Below are 24,645 nucleotides of genomic sequence, written 5' to 3'. Positions count from 1 at the left end.
CTGTATGAACTTAATTTTGTTTTTATTTTTTATTTCCATAAAAAATCGAATGGAATATAAAAAAGTATTTAGGAAGTATAGCATTCACTTGATTGACGTAGAGTGACAAAGCCAATAAAATTTTACCTTTTTTTTTTAACAACAATATTATAAAAAAAATAATCCAAATGTTTAGTACAAAAATCAAAATATCAATTGACGACTTTTCTATTGAACATATTTTTTCATGATTGTTTTAAAATTTAGTTCATATATAATCAAATGAAAGTCCATAACCGTAGAACCGAACCAATCACTACGGTTCAGTTCCATTGCTTCGAACGGTTTGGTTCCAATATTTCTGAAACCATTGGAATCGGTATAGTTTTGATCAATTCCAGAACCGGACCAAACCGAATTGTATGCACCCCAACCAATTTCTGCGGAGGTGTTCTAAGAGTTCTTTCCTTCACTGTTTGACCTAATCTCATGTTTTAAAAAAACGTTAGGAGAGCCATGAAGCAGAGGCCGAACTTGTAACGGAGTGTAAAAGAGAGGTGAATGAAAGATGCAGATTCAAAACACACATTATGGGTAGAAAGGGTTCCACAAAAATTAAATAAATAGATACATATCAGAACCAAAATAACAGTGGACGCTTACGTGCGTTTAATAATTATAATGCGTTCCCTCTTAATTTCACTAACAAAACAGTGTACAAAGTAAAATCTGCCGATTAGTTGAACAAGCATCTTGAGACCATCTGATCTCAGTGAGCAAGTCCACAAAATAAAAATAAAACCAAAAAAGTTCACTGAATGGCAATGCAAATTATTTTGCTTTCTTGTGAAGAACTCTCCCCTATCAAGTGATGGTCCCCCTCTAGCCTCTTCAATCCTTACCGCAGCACCTTCATAACCAACGACGTGAGTATAAATAGATGTAACAAATTCAAAACAAAGTGTCGAGAATCAAGTAAGGTAGAATTCTCAACCATCATATCATGAGGAAAAAGGGAAATGACAAGTTTCATAAATTAGTAGACGTATTCCTATGGCAGAAACATCAATCTTCAAGATATATGCTCTATGAAAAGCAATTATCCAGGCACTATTTACACTCCACATATAGCCTCGTGTCCACTCTCCAATCTCAAAACTACAAATGACAGAATGCCCTTCTCAAAGGAACTTGGATCCTATCCTGTGCACCGGAGCACAGGGGAGGGTGGAGACCAGTGCACACGAGAGGATCCAAATTCTTCTCGAAGACCCTTTTCCAGTGACAAGGACATCTCAGACCCTAAACCAAACAATATGAGGCATGATCAACCCTGCTTACCCCCAGCCAAGTTTTTACCTCCGGCCTTTGGGGTTACGCAAGCATGTTCCTACATATCTCAGTCAAGATTAGAACCACGTCCCTTAGGTAAAGCTTGAAGGTCTGGGGATAATGTTGACTCCTGACTCATTATATCAACAAAAACCCTATAGAATGGCACCCCTGGGGCCAAGGTAGGGCTCTCCGCAAAGACTTACCGAGTATATAGGGCACTTATATGTAAATATACAATCATCTTCATATATGCATACCCCACAAAGTCGCAACCAACCTCTCGACCTTCAAACGGATAACATGCTTTGACCCCAAGCACTTTATCTCGTGTTCCAATCCCTCTTCTCTCAATCAGAATAGGATTTGGCACACCTGAGACAGAGGGAGTCGCACACTTAGTTAGGGGTTCGGGTTCGTGCACAGGTATGCTGGCGTCAAAGCCCCTATTTTCGGTTCTAAAGTTCATTATATTCTCTTATCATAAGATGGAGCTGCTTTTTCATTTGCTTACCTGAGATGCCTGGTTCATGAACCATCGCATTGGGCAAATCACCCGCCAAGCACCTAACCTTACTGATACATCTAAGCTAAAATTAAAAACATATTTCCTCCAACTACCCAAAGTATTTGCACCAAAAAAAAAAATCCCATACACCAATTATTATTATTTTGGTCTTAAGTTGATGGATGTTTTTGTCATCACCATGGATGGCTTATGAAGCGTTCACTTTAGTTGGAAATCAGTTTTGACAGTTTTCATTTTAAAAATGCAACTTGTGGATCTCTTGTAGGTTAATCCCACTAAAATTCCTAAGCAGAGGTACTAGACTTGGATGCTTCCTAAACCAACACTGCTCTAAATAAGCTGTTAAAAGAACTAATAACCAATGAAGCACAGATACGGATACAAGATATGGATACGGTGATACAAAAAATCTCCAGAAAAAGAACATGGGCATGCCAAGATATGGCAATAAGATAATCATATATTAAATTTTTATATATACAAAATAATAATTTTTTATTAGTTGTCCATAACATTATGAATGTAAATGTAATCACCAGTATGTTTATAAATAAAGAGGCAATTTGATAAACACAAAGATAGAGAAAGAAAAACCCTAACCCTAGAATTTGAATGACCCAAATTAATAGATACCAAATCTCTCTTTTTCTTCTTCTCCTACTTCTCTCTCTCTCTCTCTCTCTCTCTCTCTCTCTCTCTTTGTGTCGATGAGTGTTGATTAGCATCAATTTGAGCTTTCAAGTCTTTCTTTGTTTTCTTTTCTATTATATAATTAACATTTTTGTTACTACAATAATAGCCCTGTTTTTCATAAAAATATTAACAAGTTTGCCCAACCGTATCCCAGCCATATCCGATTCGAAATTATTTATATACATATATATTGCAAAATTTTGAATACTTCCCAACCACATTGGACTGCATATCTGTCAGACACGCGTCCGATATCGCCACAGCAGCCCTGGGAAGTATCCGTGCCTCCTAGCTAATAACTCAAGGCCATGAACAGACTAAGCACGTCAAAAGAATGCCATTGGGTTAGTACAAACATGTTATGTGTAAGATTTGGCAGTTTATTAGTATAATCTCAACATTAAGCAGATCAAATCCGTGGTCTTAGTTTCCATAGAAGCAGAAGAGATCGCTTTGGACCCAAAGTTCATTGGATGCAACTTACACGAGTTTACCTTCAGTACCAGCATCCTTTCCCAAACCCATTCCCTCTCCTTCAAATTGCAGATCCACTTCTTGTTAATATCAAGAGATAACCAACCACTATGATATTTATACCACCCATTAATCCCATTTCAGTTGGCATTCAGTTACCATTTCAGAGTTATTGCGAAATTATTATTTTTATATGGAGAAGATTAAATGAATTAATCAGATCACTCTCTAAATATTCAAATATATATATTTTTTTGATAATTACAAAACATTCAAATATACAATCACATGAGAATTGCAATAATGGCCCAAAAAAGTTTTATAAAGACAAATTATTTCAACTTATCTTTGTAGAACTAGTGAACATTTCTTTTGTTGGGACTTGATGAGCTTACGTATCATCTCGTAAAACAATAGTCCTTGCGAAGGCTTGAAGAAATTGGAGGTTTAAGTTCTAGGCATTTGGTAGTAACAAGTAAATTGGACATTTAAGACAATTAACACTTATTGTATTAAATGGGCTCAATGTAAAATCTTAATGAGAAAAATAATATAAAATATCAACCAACTCATTTTAAATATTATACTAATACCAACAATATACATACAATCTAAAACTTTGTAATCTACGAAAACTAAAGACCAAAACTTGAAACACAATGTTCACAATATTCGTTGATTTATCTATAAATTTCAAATTGGCATTTAATGGTCACAAGTGGCAAAGTGTCGCAGCAAGATATTTCTTATGGCCAGCCACAAATTCTGTATTAAAAATAGAGAATCAGTATGTGTTGGACACATGGATTTTAATATGGCTGCAACACAAAAGCCCTTTGTCGCTGGATTTTAGGAATTTAAGTGGGTGTAATACAGCCATTACAGACTTTTAACATGATTGTTTGTAAGATACATAATCATTACTGAAAGTATAAATTATCTTTAAATGGAAATAAGGAAATATTTTGAAAGGGGAAAAGTTATAAAAAAGAATATTATTTTGGATAGGAGATATGTGGATTAGCAAATTTCCAAACACACGAGTCAGGACATTGATATGTGTTGACTCATATTCCGAACAAGAAGGGAAAACAACCTGGAAAAAAATAAAGAAAACAAAAGAAAAGGGAAGAAAGAACCTAAAGACCTGTCTGCACTTAAAAAGCCATTCAATGTAAATATATATATATATATATATGTATGTATGTATGTATTTACCAAAAAAATGTATGTGTATTTATATAGAGAGGGAGAGAGGGAGGGAGAGAGAGAAAGCCAGAAATAAATGGCTGCAATCATGCAGCTATTAAAACAAGGATGAAATGCTTGCATGGAAAAAAAATGGCAATGTATGGTTAATGGCAGGATGGATCATGGATGGTAAACTAGATGACAAAGTAAATTTCAAGCATATGATAGTGGTATAATGATAGAAATCATAAGACAGCAAATGGCAGAAAGAAAAGTAAAGGAAATGAGAAACAGTTATGAAACTTAGGGAACATTTATTGTTTCGTACATAATAGGAAATGATGTGTTTTCTTATTTTCCATAACCTTGTCAGAGACAAAGAGGCCGACCAAAACTCAAGTGAAAAGAAATATTTAGAAATGATTTTTTAAAAATTAAATATACTAAGAGGTAAGGCCTGTATTAGAAAGAATGGAAAAAAAGAATTCAAGTGGTGACCCCATTTACATGGGATAAAGGTAAGGATGATGATGATGATGAAATATTGGTTGTAATGTCGCTGGTAGCAGTTTTTTGTTCTCTTGGGAGCGCTCCCCTTTTGAGTGCCTTTAATGAATTTTACTTACCAAAAAAAAATATATATATATATATATATATATATATTGATGACATATTGGTATTGGTACACCTAAAACTTGCACCAGCACACCCTTCAGCAGTTGGAAAATTTATGGTTGTTTCCAAATCCAAATTGAATTCTAGGTTGCCTATTTCAAATTAAATCCATCATGAACTAATTTAAGAACTCAGAATAGAGTTTCTAAGGTGATTTTGTGAAGAATGAGAAAAGATTACAAAGGTTTAAGATATTAACAACTCTATATTATTCTTTAATCATCCGCTGAGCTAGGGTACATTGCAGGCCTATATAAAAGACGCGGATTGATTAGTAAAACATCCCATCGGGGATGAAAAATCTACAAACAACTATTTGTTTTGGATTAATAGCGTAGAAAATTCAATGTTTCATTTGATTCACTCAACCATCACCATCAGCATCTACTCTACTTGTGGACATCAAAGGCTTGGTTGCACAGATTAGCACCCGGATCTGTGAGATTCAAACTTAACACGCATAGGCAGCAATCAAACTCAAAGGCACTGAGTAGTAAACCAGACCTGAGTCTGAGGCGGTCAGCAACTAAGTCTTGGCAAGTGTTTCGAGTTTAGACAGAGTCAAAGTTGTAACTTCTCCTTTAAAATCTATTATTTGAAAAAAGTTGAAAATACAGTAAGTCAGAACTTGAAAACATTAATTTTTAATAAAAATCCACCCTCAGATGTCGAAAGTCTGCAATCTTACATGAAAAAACTAAGTAGACTTACCATGAATGTTCTAGCTGAAATATATTGTTAAACCCCAAATTATCAATAGTATGGCCAATTCCCTTGATATATATCATAAAAATAGAAATTTCTTAAAGAGTAGGAAGTATAAACAATTTCCACCTATCAATGATATAGTCCAGCAATTTAAATGTACTAATATTGTTATCTAGAAACAACAAGGAGCATGGCACATGTGAAGTATGTGCAGTATCTCATGGTGGTGGTAGGTCGTAGGGTAGGCAAAATATACTCGTAGTATGGCAATTATATGAAAACAGTGTTGTGATAGTATTGGCATTGATTTGATATGAAAGTAAACTAAACTCAGAGTACTTATGGAAATAATGGTTTGTTAAAAAAGAAAGCTAACTTTACAATAGGGTTATGAATGAAAATAAAGGATTGGCTATATGATGAAGTTAGGGGAAGAAAAAAAATCATGATATGAACCTTCAAAAATCATGTACACTCAAGTCTCAATGTGCATTCGAATTGAAGCAGTCAAAGAAAAAAGCAAAAATGTTCCACTATTTTGCATTTCACATGCATGTAATTGAATGTAACCTAATCCTACTAAAGGTTGAAGAAAACACAACGATTTGCTCAAAGTTAATGAAAAGAGAATTACCGTTTGTATTTCTTTTTGGAACCACATGGGCACAATGCATTCCTACTTATTTGCCCACTCTTAGCCAGGTTCTCCTGGGCAAGACCCAATGGTGTTGACCCCATCAGCCTTTGGACCTACAGAATATAAATGCCAATAGTGATAAGTGAAGTCCATAATGTTTCCTGTTTGTGCGAAGACATAAGAAAAATGACCTTACTCAACAACCTCAGTCAAGTTCAAAAAAATGGACCAATCTAGATAGCTTGTGAATTGAAGAAAACCAAAGATATATTCGGCCTTGAATAGGACAAAGAATGACTAATTTAATCGTTGGATCACGGACCTCTGATTTTATATATATATATATATATATATATATATATATATATATATATATATATATATTTATTTGTGGTTGGGTGGGGACCGCTTTTACAAGCAAGATAGTTTGATCTATATCAATTCGATCAATTGAATAAAAACATAAAACTAAATGCCTACAAACCAACCTAAACCTCACAACTTTTTCCCATATTTTTGTGACCTTTATGCTAAAGTTTCTATGAATTGCTAGAGCACGAAACAGATCTTCACCTCAGGTGAGAATGCAGATGCACCGATTTAAATCACATTCATACATTAATTTTTCAACCTACTTTAATTTACTTGAGCCTCACTAGATCAAATTGATTCAAACAGGACTTAAACAAAACCACCAAGAATATAAGATATGTAAAGTATGTATCTTTTACTATTTTTTTTTTTGATAAGTAAAAAATATAAATAAAAAAAAAAGGCATTCAAGAGGGGAACGTGTCCCTTATACAAAAGTGGAACTAGGGTCTAAGGCCCCAAAAAAACCAAAAAAATGATTAAATCATCGGAAGAGGAGCAAGAACTCCTCTTTTACTCTTAATAACTCAATTAGAACCTACTAAAACAAACAGATATTTAGAGAAGGAAAAAAAAATGCCAAATGAAAGATCAGAAATATATCTAGTCTTACAGGACATAAACTGGGGTGAGTTGACCCGGGCCTGTCCGACTGATCTTGAGCTAAAAGGCAGGCTGTCCAACCCTTCACTGGGCTAGTCTTGGATTGGATTTTGAATCTGAGACCAGCAAGACTTTGGGCTGAGTTTGGGTCTTGCATTGTTCAGACAGAGACATGGCCCAACTAAGAGATTGGCTCTGTCAGCTTATCAAATAAATAAATAAATAAATAAAGAGATTGGCTCTGTCTGAAGGCCTAAAAATTGTCTATGTTTTATTGGTGTGTCCAAATAGATTTTTTTTTTTTTTTTTCAAAATATGTTAAGAAAAGATAGAATTGAAAAAAAGTAAACTAAACTGAATCTTATTTAAGTAGGACAGTTGAATTTTCATATACCAAACTTAAAGCAAGTTTGGATTTTATCAAACTTGGGGTGGGAGGAGAAAAAGTTTGATGGGTGGCTTAGGACAAAGGAAGGCAGGCTGAGCTTGACCTTGAGCTTGGGCTAGCTTAGTACCTATAGAATATATAACAACAAAATGTGTTTGGCACAGATTTAAACATTACATACTCCTGTAGCCCATTACAATCCTAAAATGATTTAAGAACAGGCTGGCATGTTTACGTTAAGGCCAATCAAGGGTTTGGTGTCATTACATTTCTCGATTCAAGCTCTTTGACTTGAGGATGGGGCACCACATATTGATTACTCAGTGTTGTATGTGCAAGAAGAGCAAGGAGACAGTGGATCATCTTCTCTTGCACTGTCTGCTGATTAGAGATGTCTAAGACATGTTCCAAATTCTTTTTGGTATCTTTTGGGTCTCGTTGGTTTCAGGCTGAGTATGCTCGAGGCTTGGAGAGCTTGTGATGGAGATCAATGGCAGAAATCTTTAAAGGTGTATAAAAGGCGCCAAAAGGAGGATTCTAAGATTCGAGCTGGCATAGGCTATATAATATGGGTTCACATGGAGTTTTGAATAATTGGGAGCTTTGGTCAACTTTTATTTACTTTAATTATGACATAAGGCTATGTTACCCGGACTCGGGTACGGGTGACGAACACGGGTGCGTGTCTAGGGGTCGGATTCGTCAATCTATCAATTTTCAGGATACGGGGACACGGATTAAAAGTGTCCAAATATTGGACACGGGTACTTGGACACTTTGAAAAGAGAGAAAAATTTGTAAGTTTTTTTTTATGTTTGAGACATTAATCATAAAACAAAAAAATATATACATCAATTGTACTTTTTTATAAAAAATTTATAATTATTACTGCATTTGTTTGCCTCATTTGATTGGTGGCATGTCATGCCTATGCATTCCCCTGTTACTGCTGTTTTATGGAACCTGTAAATAAGAAATTCTGAGCTGCAGGGCTTCTTTTGTATACCCAAGGGCGGGTTTGGGCTTGGGCTAATATGCCTCTGTATGTGCATCTTAGCATTTGGGCCTGTACAAGTCAAAGCACAATTAAAAAGGATGACTAATTCAATATGGGCTAATATGTCTTCGTATGTGCATTTTAGTCATGGATTGATGCTTGGGTTTTGGGCCTGCACAAGTCTAAAGCACAATTAAAAAGGAAGCCCATTCAATGTACACGGTTAGACTTGTCAACGGATCGGATTTGGACCGGATCAGGGTCAATCCGATCTAAATCCGATAAGCATAATGAGTGATCCGGTCCAGTTCGATAATCCGACGGATTTTAATTGAGTCAATCCGTATCCGATTTGTTTGATTATCGGATGTCCGATCCAATAGTCCGATCCGATAATGTAACTTGCACAAATCAACAAACAAACAACAGATTAGGGCATCTTGTAAACATAGAAACCAAAAAATTGAATAATGTCCATCAAGTTCGATTCGTAAACAATACAGGTAATATGGTACGAAATTTCAACATCACAAATACGAATTGGTGTAATTCAATATAATATATATATATATATATATATATATATATAATGATTAAGATGGAGTTAACTTGAAAGAGCTCGGTTTGGATATCAATTTCAATATTAAATCTCACACTAGTACGCACTGCTCTATTGCTTGTAGCCTTTTGGTTTGGGGCTTAACTCTTGAACCACAGGCAAGGCTCGAATCTGGTACACATAGAAGGGAAAATTTACACCCCAGGTTACTTTGAGGTATTTCAAAATACCTCTCCGTTTTCAACTTTAAAAAAATATATATATAATATGAAGAGGAGAGAAGTGAGATTGGACGAGAGAGAAAGGAAGAACACTTACCTGAGAGTAGTAATATTTTGCAGCGATTGCCGATTCTCGTTTCTCTGATTTGTGTTGCAGCTCTGCCACGTGGGAGTGTTTGGGAAGGTTGTTTTGCGGCAAGGGTAGTGTGAGTGAGAGAACAGAATGTTGTTGTGTGATATGTTAGGGTTTAGATAGATTAAAGGAGGAATGGGCTTGGGCTTGGGAATAAGAAGTGGGTTTGCTAATAAGAAGTGGGCTTGGAGATTGGTTTTGGGCTAGACTCTTATATATATATATTTAATTCGGATCGGATTATTATCGGATCGGATCGGTAAAATCCAAATCTGATTTGTTAAGTTAACGGATTATCGGATTCGGATCATAAACGGGTTATCGGATTTTTTATTCAATCCATATCCGACCAATCAGATCGGATTCGGATCGGATTCGGATCATAATCCGATCCATTGACAGGTCTATACACGGTATTTATAAGAGTACTGTAAAAAGCAAAGTTACAGCTGTAACCCACCACAGTAATGCTTTCCAGCTGTGTCCCATCCCTTATCTTTTCAGATCCAAATAAACAGGTGTTAAGTTATTAACAATTGCGTGAAACCATGCTCAAGATGGCACAAAAAATTGCACAAAAGCCAACGCGTGCTGGTTCACAAACAGCAAGTCGTCTTCAACCTCCAGACCACCGATCCGAACCAGAACGCCATTGTTGAAATAGAAAGCTTCGTATGGCTACAAATTTAACAAAAAAACACGAAAAAAATTCCTGATCCTTCACAAGCATCAAACTACACATCATTTTATGTATTTTCTTGGTCAGCCGTGTCCGATTGAAGAATGGAGGGTGGGACGCATATCCCGTGTCCGTGTCTGTGTCATGTCGTGTCGACACAGGCACTCTGGCCTTCACTGATGAGTCCAGGTAACACAGCTATTAGGTAAGTATTAATAACCTCAATTATGAGGTAGTCCAAGGGTCAATAGATTGCCTCAATTATGAGGTAATCTAGACCCAAATATTGATTACCTCAATTATGGGGCGATTACTTTTATTATGTTAGAGACAAGTATTGATTGCCTCAATTAGGCGTAATTGAAGGGTCATAAGATTCTATAAAAGGGGTAGAATGTAATCTTGGTGAATCAGTCAATGAATGAATAAAAATATCTTTGAGATTTCTTTGTGAGTGATTCACAAATTCTGAGGGTGTGATGCCTTCTCTAGGTGTGATGCCTAGGCCCTGTTGGTGTGATTCCAATAGGTTTTTGTTGGTTTCAATCCTTTCTCTCTACTAATATCTTGAACCATAGCTCTGTTTAATTGAATTTCCAGCCACTTCTCCTTTGTTTTTCTACATTTCTACTATCAAACCTCCAAATTTCAGCCCCAGTTCTTTGAACTTTCGGCCTCCTAATTCTTTAGTTCTTAACTATTGAAGGCTTCTCTCTTGTCCTACATCAGGTTGTTCAGTGGGCTCGCAAGCTCGAGAACTTGGCAAGTTACTCCTTATGTTTGTGGTGGGAGTTGCGGTAGGAGGCTTTTTGAGGGGGAGGAAATTCCTATCCCGGCTTTGAATATTCTATTTCGAGCTCTTTATTTTTTTTGGATCAAAGGGTGGATGGAGATGATGATGTTGTAGATAGACTGAAAGTACTAGAGTTTTTGATTGATTAAATCTTACTTATACAAAAAAAAAAAAAAAAAATCAAAATCTCACAAACCACTATCAAATATAAGTCTCTAAAAGCTAGAATCATCATAATACTTTGAAAAATAATTCAAGAGTCCAAATTTTCATTTTTTTTTTTTTTTTTTTTGATGAGTAAGAGTCCAGAAATATTATTCTATAATTATTTATACTGCATTTGGTATTGAGAGAGGAAAAGAGAGGGAAAGAAGGGAGGAGGGATGGGAACAAGTCTTGGTACAAGGGAGAGTTAAGAGGGAAGGGAAGGGCGGATGGATGAGGCAGCCCTTCTGACCCACCATTTTACATCCCTCTAAAATTGGACAAAAGAGCGAAAAGAGAAGGTTAACTATTATGTATAATGTAAAGTGAAATTATAACCCTTATCTAATTTTTTTCCAAATTATATAATGAGAGTATAAAGTTAAAAATAAAAAATAAAATAAAACATCTCCTTCCATTCCCTTTCACCAAATAGTGGAAGGTGGCACCTCCTTTTACTCCATTGCACTAAACCAAACAAAAATTGAAACTGACACAATTCTTTTTTCTTAGGAATGCCTCATTCATCATTCTGACACTCCCTTCCACACACATTCGCCCTTCAAACCTACTGAGCATCTTTCAACTTATTAGACTTCGGAAAATAATTTATCCCTCTTATTATTTTGTTTTGAACTCTACGGCTATGTTACCAAGACTGAGGTAAGTGTGTCGGGTATGGGTATGTATCCATGCGTCGGATGTGTCAAATCTTTAAATATTAGGACACATGGACACGGAAAATGTTCATAACTTCATATTGAATAATATTTCATTTTATTTTGGGTTAAGTGCTAAAAAACCCTGTCATTATGTCAATTTAGCAATTGAAATGTCTAAATTACCCCCAAAAAAGAAATAAAAATAATAATAACGAATAAACAAAATCTGGTGTGTTCCATTTCAGTCTGGCGATTTTGCTTTAGTCCAGCAACGAGCAGCACCCATAGAACCAGCGTGAATTACAGTCTTGCATGCGTCATTGAAGAACCGAACCCATTTTGTAAGTGGCAGTTCCAGTGTTCGAAAGAACTCCAAGGTCGTGCATGAGCTATCACCGGTGACAAGACCCAGAAGCTCTGTTCTAGCACCGGTGACCAAACAGAGCTTGAGAGAAGACAACAGTGAGGAAGCTTCCAGGATCAACCGGTGCGCCTCGGAGAAGACCCAGAAGCTCTGTTGCATATTGCTCTTCTTTTTTCATTTCTTTCCATATTTGTAAGCTGTCATACTTGTATTGTACTATTCATATCATGTTTTTCATGGGCTTGGTGTGGGATAATTACAACTTGAGGAGACTAGCATTTGATATGACTTGGGTATCTGTTTTTAATAGATTAAAAAATTTAGTATAATACATTGCCATACAATAATGAGAAACGAAAAAGATTTCTTCACCATCAGATTTGGAGTTGGCTATCAGTTTATGAAATTGGAATGGGTTGAACAGCCATTTTCTAGATACCCTCACAAGCTCACCGGATAGAAGTGGTTTGCCGGAAATGGTGCTCGCCGGAATGGTGTTCGCCTGCACCGTTTCTTGTAGAGAGAGAGTGGACAGAGACGGTTTTGAAGAGATAAAGGATAGAGAAAAAATAAAAATTCTTGCTTACATCAGCAGGGAGGGTATTTTGGGATTTTTATAAAAATGTTTGGTCAAAATTGATGATTAGGGGGCAATTTGCTCAAAAGATGGATAATACGAGGAGTTATATGCACTTTTTTTCTAATAGGGGTTTTTTTGCACATCCTGTATATAGTGAGGGGTTTTTTTGCACTTAAACATTTTATTTTTTAGAGTAAAATAATGTCTTTATGTAAGATAGTGTCTAATATAAGCATTTCATTCATTTTAAAGCAAATATATAATAAAACTGAATTATTGGATGTGTTTTTTAGGTGCATGTTCAACCAACTCATACCCATGTTCAAGTATTATGTGTCTGAAACGGATACTTCACCTACTTTTAAACTTTGAAGAGTCCATGTAACAAAGCCCTATGATAGATAACTTGACTTTAGAAAGCAATTTGAGGGACTTAAACCGTGTCAAATAATTATGTTCCAAATATGGTTGGAAAGGATAAGAAGACAACATTCTGGATGGATAACGTCCAGCAATAAAACAAAGCTCATAAGGCCAATTATTCCAATTTCCTAGCAGCAAGTTGGAGACGGTTTTGAAATTACAAATAAAATGTAAAATGAGATATTTGGACACTTTAATTACTTTCCAAGTACTAGATGATCCTAGTTTCTAAATATTTAATTTAATGAATTTTGAGTTTGTGGAAGTTAAAGAGCTTATATCTTTTTTTATAAGTAAAATTTCAATAAAAGGCCCTCGAGAGGGGAGTGCTTCCAAAAAACTACTACACAAAAGAATACATCTACCCTCAAGCTATCCTCAAAATCCTCTACAGACATTTGAATCCTTCCTGCAATCCAAAAAAATAAGAAACTCAAAATGTAACGCTTCAGCACCCACACTGGTGCTTCCACACCATCAAAAGACCACATATTTTTCTCTCTACAACGTTCAAACCCCAAAGGGGAGGTTGGGGGTTCGAACCTCGGTGGAGGTAGGAAAAAAAAAAAAGTTCAAAACCCACCATATGAAGGGGACCGACCTCCATCCATCTCCTTTTTCTTTATCTTTTGTATATATAAGAGAGAAAAAAATTAAAATTAAAATTAAAAATTAAAATTAAAATTAAAAGGCACTAAAAAGGGGAGCACAGAAACAAAGATACAAAAGAATACAACTCTATAGTCCATATTGTCCAAAATATCAACACACTCCACAGGATAAACAGAACTCGGCCTACTTCCTCCACTCCCTTAACTATTTTGAGCCCACTAAAAGAGAGGATGGCTCAATAGACATTTTGCTTTTTTCGGCCAAAGACAATTTTGGAGGTTTAGTGTGTTTACGAAATGCACCGACTCAGTCCAGTCCATTGCTGTTGGACCTCCCCAAATTAGCACAGGATTGATGTGCTCATTCCCTTTTTAATTGGTTCAATCCATCACTTTCGGGCCTACTCAAGTTACCCCAAAACTGACGGGCTTGTCCCATTCTATCCAGGGCAGACTTTTAATGGATCCTTTTTTTTAATTTTTTTGATAAGTGGACTTTCAATGGATCCTTCCTTGTCTTTTAAGTGGTTCTGCCCATCTCCATTGGGCTCATCCCCCTTTATTCAGCCTAGCAATCTTAAAAGAAGTCCTCCCAGTTCAAGTGCCCCACCACCCCAGTTTTTAAATGATCAACAGTTGTCCTTCACTTTTTTAGATAAGGCTCTCTCTTGTTTCCATGCATACTCCTTTTCTCCCCATCACGTCCACTTGCCCCAAGCGCACAAGCCCAACGTCGTCTTCTACCATCAGCCTCGTCTGCAACTCGCTCCCCTTTCTTTTCTTTGCTTTTGTCTTTCGATTTGGGTCTGTCAACCTCCACCAAATCTGGAATTGTTAACTCTATCACAGAAACCTATAATTCAATCTCTCATCATTCATTAGTATCGATGCTGAAATAGACACATCTTCCTTCACATAATGACTATTTTATCTGCATTCACCCTCTCGTCCGCCTACACACCTCTAAAACCTCCACATACATCTCCAATGGTCACAAACAGTTCTTGGCACCACAGTGATAATGGCAACCGGTACAGTAGCAGTCTTTCCTTCGTTCTCAACACACACAACCCCCTTAAACGACCACACATCCAACAGCATATTCGCTTTCCCCCACATTCTTTTCCCTTTCTTTAAAATCCTAAATGTTTCTATTTGTGATGGAAGTCTGAACAGGTAAAGGGAATCCAGTAACGGTGAAAACCCAACCAACATATTTGCTCACCAACGCTTATATTTGCTCTCTATTGCCACTTCCCAATCAAATCTACCCACCAAGCAAGCTCGAAGAGCCTCTCTTTTCTGTAAATCCCCTTCTCAGCCACCTCAAAGCAGTGGCCTCTACTCAAAGACGAAACCCTAACCTCCCCCTCTCATGAAATAATTGGCAATCTCGTCAGCTCCATGAATGCCGAGAAAAGCACCATCGTGTCACAATCATTTATAAATTAATTAATCATTAATAGTTTCCTCTTTGTTAAAAGAGGTTATATCAAGCTAGAAAGGTTGTAATTTAATGGTAAGTTGATTTGAATCAAGCCTAAACGTCAAAAATGAGATTAAATGAAGTGGACATTGTAGAAACTAAAATTTTGTAACAATTTGCTTACTGTTGGATCCATCCTAGTCAAAATTTGCCTTTGATGAATCAGTCAAATTGGGCCTCTATCCATGGCAATATGAACCCACCATGAAATATGGGCCAATGGCTCAAACAATTCAAAGCCCAGACTCACTTGGAAATGGGTTAACCAAATGGAATAATAATTTTCAGTAATAAAAGATAATTAGGGATAATTATTATAAATGATCATCCAATGTAATTATATTTTTTTGTAAGTATCGACAAAGATAATGATCACAAAATAAAAATATTATAATGGGATAATTATCAAAAAGTGACACATGTCACCATTTGATTCTTCCATTTAGCCTATAAATAGAGGCTCATGGATGGAGAAGAGGACAACACCGAAGCTCTGTCGGATTCTGCATTCATCCAACATCCCAAGCTCTATAAGAGAAGAACAACAAGCACATCACCATCTTGTCGTTCTTCATTGAAGTTCCAACCTAATTCAAGACTAAGCTCGAACAGCCCTTGAATTTGGAGCAAAAAAGAGATCGAATCAGAGGATTTTTCTTTCTTTTGTAAAGATTTACAGAGAAATGTACCTAGTTTCTACCGGAATTAATAAAGTTGAATAATTTGACTACTTATTTTAGTCTTTTTTTGAGACTTGAAAATTTCTAGAAAGTCCGGTGTGACACTTCTGCCTCTCATCTCTTTCTCCTATATCAGACCCTCAAGACAACTCTTAGTTAGAGTCTATGGCTCCTCAGACTAAAAACAAGAACATCACAAGAGACACCACAGCCACAATGGCCAACATCAATGCTGCCACAAACAGTGACAAGAAGACTAAGAACCCATCAAGTGACAACAACACCTCAGTAGGTCCTATGACACGTAGCAGGGCCAAGGCAGTTGCCGTGGGGTACTAACCTCCAAAGATCCAGCCGTTTTGGTGGAAAGGGCAACCCCAAGCAACACGTTGCCCATATCGTTAAGACTAGCAACAATGCAGGAGTTGAACAGGACTTCTTGCTCAAGCAGTTTGTTCATTTCCTTTAAGGAAATGCCTTTGAGTGGTATATTGACTTAAAGCTCGAGCATATAGCTCATTGACTATCTAACAAATGGCAACCAAAAACTATGTGCATGAAATAACCCTGTACCAATAGAATAAAAACCATAACGAAGTGCAACAAGTAATACCTCGGCCATGTTCTTTGGCATTGGTTTTCCTTCTTCCTTTAACTTCTCAATTTTCTTCTGTGCTTCTTTAGCCCATGTAAACTTCGCCAATGTATTCTCAACATCAGCTATCGTGCAATTACAATGCTTTGCTGCTTCTTGCTTTTGACTCTTTTGTAGGTTCTACAATCAATATACAAATGTTCAATCAGAAATTTTGAACCCAGCAAAAGAAATTCCTAACACAAACACTATCATAAGTTGTGTTTCTTCAGCAATCTATTTGAAATGGCAATCACCATTTGTCATATATCCAAAAGTAATATATTTATAAATTTAGTTGGATAATTCAAAATTCGGTAGAAATGTTAGGAATAACTAAGAGAGAACCACATAATAAACTTTAAAATAAAGGAAGTAGGATATGGAGAAAGAGTGAAAGTGTGTGTTTTGATTTGATAATAGCTGGCACTAAATCCGTACTGAACTAAGTATTGAGTAGAAAATTTTAAAAATCATTCAAAAGTATAACTAAAAGGATTAAAAAAAAAAAAATTTTGAAAGCTGACTGTGATAGAAAATAAAGCATATTTAAGAATAAAATCATTTGTTGTCAATTCAGAATTAAAAATAATATTTTTTTTCTTAGATCCCAAAACTATGACACATATAGTATTCAGGAACAATTTATACCTTTTTTTCCATAAGAATTCAGGAATAATATACACATTATTGACACAGACGCACGCACAAAAAATTAATAAATCTTGATTATGTTTTAAGTGCTTTCTCTGCAGTAACTGTTTTTTTTTTAACCTTGTATTTAACTGTTCACTAACTCTAAAATAGCAGTACATACATTAACACACTCAGAAGCGCACACATATATAGTCATATAAAAACAATAAAAACTCAACCTCAGAATATGAGAATGTGAGCTTGAGTAAGAGAAGCCACTCTTCCACCACCCAAAGGGGAGGTTGAGTGTTCCAGCCATCCTAGATGCTACATTGAGGGTGTGTATTTTTTCTTGAACTTTGCAAAAAATAAAAATGATACTCGTAATATATATATATATATATATATATATATATATATTAAAAGGAAGAGAAAAAGGTAAAAGAAAAAACCTCTCCGGTAGGATCGAAATTGCCGAGAAATCTAAGAATACCCTCTTGCTTCTCAAAAGCATCAGCAAATGTGGCTTCGCTGCTTCGGCCCACTACATATTGTTTGAGTGTCCCTAATTTTTTCGCATTCTTCATCTCATCCGCAAACCCTAAATTAAAGTAACAAAAAAATAATTAAATTCATAACTAATAGTAATACATATAACAGAACGAACAAACTTAACAAAAAAAAAACCCTAGAAAAAAAAAAAAAAAAGTAAAGAATCAAGGAGTGATTGGTGAATTGTAGAGCTTACGAGGAAGGGTGAAGGAGGTTGTGGCTTGTGAGGGGTCTTGAGAAATGTCCTTCTTACCGGTGAAGACACCTTTGATCTTGTCCATCCATGACCCATCCAGATGAGTCGTGGAGGAGATCCAACGGTGCTTTGATTTACTCAGGTGACCTGATAAAGACATGAAGAAGATTCGTGGAGGAGCCATTCATTGCGCGCGCTCTCTCTCTCTGTATTGGAGGTTTTACTAGGGTTCAGATTTTGGAGAAATTGCTCAGTGCTCGTGTGCGCCAGGTCATCGCGCTTTCGTGGTGGTTCTGCCCAATGGAAGGATGCCATTTGCTTTGTCAGTCAGCTTTTCTAATGCGCCAGAAATTATAATTTCTCCTGCGTGATTTAATGTTATTCAGACTTAAAAAATAATAATAATAATAATAAATACATATATATATATATATATATAAGCCTATATCTATATTTAGGGTGAACGTGCATTAAACTCTTTTTATTTGCATTTTGTGTTAAATTCTCTTTATTTTATTTTCTTGTTTTTTTAATCAAAAAACTCCTTAAAAGGGGCGATTCAAGAGGATCTATTTGCACATTGATTTATCTCCAATATTTTACAGATTAAAATAACCATGTACATGTTTCATATATTCTGCAGGTGTATATCTCTACTCCATTTCACTTTTAGTCACATAGTCTCAACCATTGGAGTAGCACTTACTCTTGTTTTTTTTTTTTTTTTTTGCTCAGCTTCTTTTCTTTATGCATGATATAAATATATGTATTTATTTATTATAAATACAATTATAATATTATATATAATGTATACCATTAAATATTATACACACTATATTTACATTTCAAACGCACATGAATCTTGGTCTTTTGAAATTTATCTGTTATTTTTTTCTTAGAATTATATTGTGCATTCATTTATTTGATTTTTATTGATTTTTACTTTATACAAATTTGTTAAGTGATATAATCTTCTACCACTATGAAAAAGATGAGAAACCTCTTTTTTTCTTTTTCTTTTTTCTTCTCAATATAGTAGTGAACTATTAAAATATAAAATAAAAAAAAAATAGACGTGTTTATTTCTATGAACGACGTCTTGACTATTTTAGTCAATTTTTATTTTAGTAATTTTTTGGCAAAAAATAGAAATGAAGAATTTAGTACAAAACGTAAATAAAAAATGCGAATTTAATGCAATTCACCATATATGCTATTATAAAAGTGTAAGAATTTTTAACCTAACCTCCGCTATTATAAAAGTGTAAGAATTTTTAACCTAACCTCCCCTAAGTATGTCCTAAATGCTTTCTAAAGTTTTTAAAACATGGTAGTCAACCTACCTCAAGGTTTGGTCGACTATAATCCAGTAGCCCTGCTAACCAACTAATAATCGTAATATCAAAATTACCCTTGTGTGCGACAAAATTACTAAAATAACCTCACCAACCAAATCAAATCATTTTTCAAGCCATGAATATTAAGACCAAATTGTCATTACCATCAACATTATATTTAATATTACTCCCTCATTTTTTTCACCAGCTCTGAATCACACAACATCTCTCTTTCTAAAGTGTACTGTTTTGGCACATATTGCCAAATGTTATGTCGTGAAGTTCTAGGACATTTTCCATATTTCGAGGAATTGATAACATTAATTGAAAACTCAACCATTGACGATACAATAACATCACTACAAAATAAGCAACTTAAAAGTAACTCCATTAGGGCCTGTTTACTGTCAAGAATGATTCCTGATTTCTGCTATCAATTCTAAAAATTAAGAATTAAAAGTAAAAATTGTGTTTAATAAAAATACTTTCATTTTTTTTGTTTTAAGAAAGTACTTTCTAATTTTGTAAAGAGAAGAGAAATCTCTATTTTCTACACTATTTGTAGAAATCACTTTCTCTACTGTAGCACTATATATATATATATATGTATATATATATATTCTAAGTAATCATCTGCATCACCCATCTCCTCCACCACCTCCTCCCCACCATGGTCATTGCGGCTGCCACCTCCTCGCCGTCGACAACCACCGCCACCATCGTCATTGCCGACAACCACCACCATCATCGCCTCTCTCTCCTCCGTCTCTCTCTCTACAAACACTCCCGACAAAAAGAAATAAGTTAAAGGAATTGATTAAGAGAGAATAAGTCACAAATGACCAGAATCTTGAACTTGCAAGCTCCCCAGAATTTTGGCGCAGAGCACGATGGGCCGACATGGGATTCGCGGAGAGGGGTGATGATGAGTGAGGGTTTCGTGGTGGTGGAGGTGTTGAAATGGCGGTTTTTTTATGTAAGATTGAAGGGCTGTAGAGAGTGTTGGCAGAAATTGGGTTTGATGGTGAGTTCTTGGAGAGGCATTAATGGAAACTTTCGTAGATTGAATCTGATAAAGCACAAGAAAAGAATCGGAGAGAAAAGAGAAGAAGAAATGAAGAGAGGGAAGGTTCTTCCTTGTTTGGTGTTTGGTTTTGGGTTTGTGAAACAATTGGTGGTGTGTGTTAAATACAATTGGTGATGTTGGTGGCAATGCCCTTTGATTTCACAGAAGAAATGATCTGGGTCTTGCGATGCTGATTTCAGGAGCTTCCCACAGAGCTATATACATATATATATACACACACGCATACAAATGGTATATAATTTACAAAACAAAATCAAAATTATAATTATTGAACTTACTTTCTAATTTCTTGCTTTGAAAATATTGAAAGCATGACAAATTAGTAAACATAATTCTACTTTATATTTCAGATTCAGAAATGAAAATTATGATTTTACTTTTAGAGAAAGTAAAAATAAGAAAGTAAAAACGTTAGTAAACGGGCCCTTAGTGTTTCTTATAGTGATTTTGGGCCAAAAAATGGAGACCAGCTACTCCATTGGACTAGCTCAAATGTGGGCCACAATTTTTGGGTCTCCAAACGAGTCGCCCTTTTTAGGTGACCCTGTTAGCGATTGCAGGCTCACTTTTGCGGGCTCGCCCATTTTTTGGTTTTTTAACTTTTGTGACCAGTAACACTGTAGCCTAGAATAAATTTAAGGGCATGTTTGGCTATGAAAATAATTCCAAAAAAAAAAATTTTTTTTTCTTTTTTTTTTGCCTTTTTTTTTCCCTCAACATAATTGAACTAAAGAGCTGTTAAAGTACTGTTTGGCTAACACAAACAGTGCCTTAAAGGCTTTTTTGGGCAAAAAAATAGTTTTAAAAAATTGCAAAAAAATGATTTTTTTTCTTTTTCAAAATTTTCAATATTCCTATTGACATTATAGCCATTTTAAGTACTGTTTGGTTGACCCAAACAGTGCCTTAACGGCTATATTGGCTAACCAAACAAATTTTTTTATTTTTTTTTCCTAACAAATTGAAATTTATTTTAAATTTATTTTAAAAAATGTGTCTTTGTTTTCGCCTCTATAAATTAATAAATCAAATGATATTAGATATTGTATTGTTTATAATATTTCATACATATTGGCTAAATAATTTAATCAGCAAACAATTTAATTATTTATTTCAAAATAAAACATTACACAATAAATATTCCATTACGTAAACTTCATAACAATTTAAAAATAAATAAATGCAACATAAATTAAACGTTTTCTTTACCAAAACGGTTCCACAAATTTTTAATTAAATCCTTCATCAACCGCATATTTGTCTCTTTATTGTGAATTTGGACTTGGCGAGAGTAGATGTGTGCCACTAAGACCGATAAATTTTAAATTAAAGTGGGAATTGAGATTGTCTCCTCGGCGGCAGAGTCCATCTTCCAACATTGGCATAATGCTCATCTTCAATGATCATGTTGTGAAAAATGATGCATGTTTTCATTATAAGACACAAGTCCCCTTTTATCCCAAAAATGCAGTGGTCATGTGTTGGCATAGTTTTGAGGAATTTTGTTCCAGCTTGGTATTACTAAACATGATTTTGAGATACTTGGGTTATGATTTTTATCGGATGGATGAGTAGTCTTCATATTTTGTTAGGGGATACGTGATTATTCTTATTGATGTTTTTGGCATAGAAGTAATGATTGAGGTATTTGTTGAGATTTTGGATTTGATGATAGTGATCGAGATATTTGTATTCTTGAGGTTCTCATATGAGAATGATATTTGGAGTTTCGACCTGAGGACGATGATGATATGGTTGTTTGAACAGAATTAACAAATGGAGTGGCCTGATTAACCAGTTTACTTGAATCAATTCTGTTTGAATAGATTGTCGGGTCAAGGGTCAATAGTTGTTTCTTTTGGGTAGTGATACACGTTGGTTTGACTTGAATGTTTCTCTTTTAGAGATGGTTGTGTTTTCAGATATTAAGGTTTTCCATTGAGGATATTATGTTGACGGGGTCGTGGACACACTAATGGATTTGTGAATCAAATGATTTCGTGGGGTTTGATCCGATTAATTTTTGAACCCTGTTTTAGAGACTTGTAGTTGTGTACTTGTCTTTACCCTTGGGATTTAGGTGACCTTTAATCGTAATCTTGGGCAAGGTTTAGTATTCCTTTGATATTATTGGAGTTGATGCGTTCGTGAGGCAGATTGTTTTTGTCATTGATGATTAGTTGTGTAGGTATGTGGTAGTATGACTTGATTTTCATAGGGGTTGGTTAGGAGATTGTGGCATCTCAAGATTTGATGTGTTGGGTGACAATTGAGAGCTTTTGTCTTGGGTTGTGTACACCTTTGGGATTATGTTCGGTGTTTGAGTTTGGATGTGTCACGTGGTTATGTGATCAACATTCTTGTGAGATTTTATCATGTTATAAGCACTTGGGTGCAAATGACATTGGAGTGGGACCGTTCTTGAAGTTTTTGGCAAGAACTATTGTGTGTGTTGTGTTATTAGAACTTAGGTGCAAATGACATTGGTTAGCCGGACTTCTCTCAGTTTTGGGATTTATGTATGTGTTTTGTTATGTGGGATACTCGAAGATATACTCCGTAAATATCTTTGGTTAACCTTCATTTTTTGTTGAGGCTGGATTTATGGGACAAAATCCCTGTAAGGTGGGGAGGTTGTGAGGACTTGTCCACTTTTTTATTTTTTCCTATTTTCTTTTTTCGTCATTTTCGGGTCTCGGGTCAAGTGTTCGGATAATTTTTTCAACACTTTGCATTTATTATTTTAGAGATATATTGAATATATATATTTTATTTGGGATGTTTTGGATATCATATTTTACATTGGGACATTCGCGTTATTATTTTCTAAATATTTTCTTATTTTTGGGCCTTTTGTGATTTAGGATTTTATGGGCCCACCATTGACTTTGTGGTTTTTCATATAAATATATATGTATATGTTGGTGGGGAAAGAGAGAGAGAGAGATCTGCTAAGAAGGGGCCATATCCCTCTACCTTTTTTTTTTCCCCCCCTATCTTTTCTCCTTTTCTTTTCTTTTTCTTTTCTTTTTATTTTCTTTTTGTTCTTTAGTTCAAAGGCTGGTAGCACCCATTTTCGTCGTAATTTGCGACTCGCCGTAAAAAGGGTTTATGTCGGGGACACTAAGCGGAACAAAACTAATGTTTTTAGTTTTTATTTCAGGCATTTCAGGTTTTTGGGGCCGAGTTCAGGTTTGGATTCGAAGGCGGCCGTAGGAGACTTTGTCATCCCCCTCGCCTTCCTTGTCGACCCCTGGAAGTTGTAACTCGTTTGGAGCACCTTCACTTTTGCAGTACGTAAGACTACGCTTTCTTTGCATTTTGTGAGATATTACGGGTTATACATGCATATGTGCATGTGTGTGTGTGTGTGTATTTAGAAATTCATGCTTAGGGTTAGAAATGAGTAATTATGGAATTCAATGATATTGTTGGTAATTGTATGCTTGATATGATATTTGGAATCAATATTGTGGTATTAGTTGATAGCAAAAGTGGCTAGTTGAGTTTATGAAATACCTATTTGGTATATATGCTATACTTGATTTCTAACAATTTGGATGACATTTTGTATATAGAATTGCTTGAGGCATTATGGATTATATTGTGTATATGTGATATACGCGGAAATGTGATATTAGGTCGCCTAGTACACGTGTTATTTATAATATGCTTACTTGATAAAATGGAGATGATTGTGATTATATTATGCTTTAATTGTTGTCATTGCATTGTTGAGCATGCCATGATAACATTGGACTTTAGGACATGTTTTGTGTGGAAAACATAAGCTTATGTGCACTTGTGAAGTGCAAGTTGGTTATTTATATACATATTGGTATATGGTGCTTGGTGGAATTGGACAACTAATTTTGGGATATACTTGGGACCTTTTTCGTTACTTTGATAATGCGAGGGCTTGGCACTCGCGGTTGAGACATAAGTTTCCCCAAATGTATAGTGGCCATTTGGGTAATTCCCTGCGCATTAATAGCCCACAAAAAGCTAATTTTATTGGGTGGTTACCTGGGGTTCGATTCCAAAAATAACCAAACTTTTTTTGATGCATACAGTATGTATGGTTGGGGGTCTATATCCAAGTTATCTTTCTTATGTGATTTTGGATCTATTGTATAAGTTGGCATCCATGTGTAGTTGCAACTTGGTTTATTATATTTGTTTCCAACTCCCCTTTTTGTTACAAGTTGGCATCCATGTGTTGTTGTGACT

At 35.3% G+C, this 24,645-nt stretch overlaps 1 protein-coding gene across 1 annotated transcript; it reads right to left on the bottom strand.

Annotated features, from left to right (window-relative positions):
* Positions 1-583: 583 nt before the first annotated feature.
* LOC132295394 (uncharacterized) lies at positions 584-18,283 on the bottom strand. The gene is made up of 5 exons (XM_059793665.1): positions 17,992-18,283; positions 17,696-17,844; positions 16,587-16,748; positions 6,216-6,331; positions 584-889 (listed from the first exon to the last, which is right to left on the bottom strand). The coding sequence occupies exons 1-5, from the start codon at positions 18,173-18,175 to the stop codon at positions 871-873; spliced, it is 630 nt and encodes a 209-aa protein (XP_059649648.1). The 5' UTR covers positions 18,176-18,283; the 3' UTR covers positions 584-870.
* Positions 18,284-24,645: the final 6,362 nt, after the last annotated feature.

Source organism: Cornus florida, unplaced genomic scaffold (assembly GCF_030987335.1).
Source record: "Cornus florida cultivar Cherokee Brave unplaced genomic scaffold, ASM3098733v1 CherokeeBrave_3.0.0_Hap2_Chr02, whole genome shotgun sequence".
In the NCBI taxonomy this organism is placed as follows: domain Eukaryota; kingdom Viridiplantae; phylum Streptophyta; class Magnoliopsida; order Cornales; family Cornaceae; genus Cornus; species Cornus florida.
Note: the sequence above shows the minus strand (reverse complement) of the source record. Positions and strands in the feature narration are given on the sequence as shown.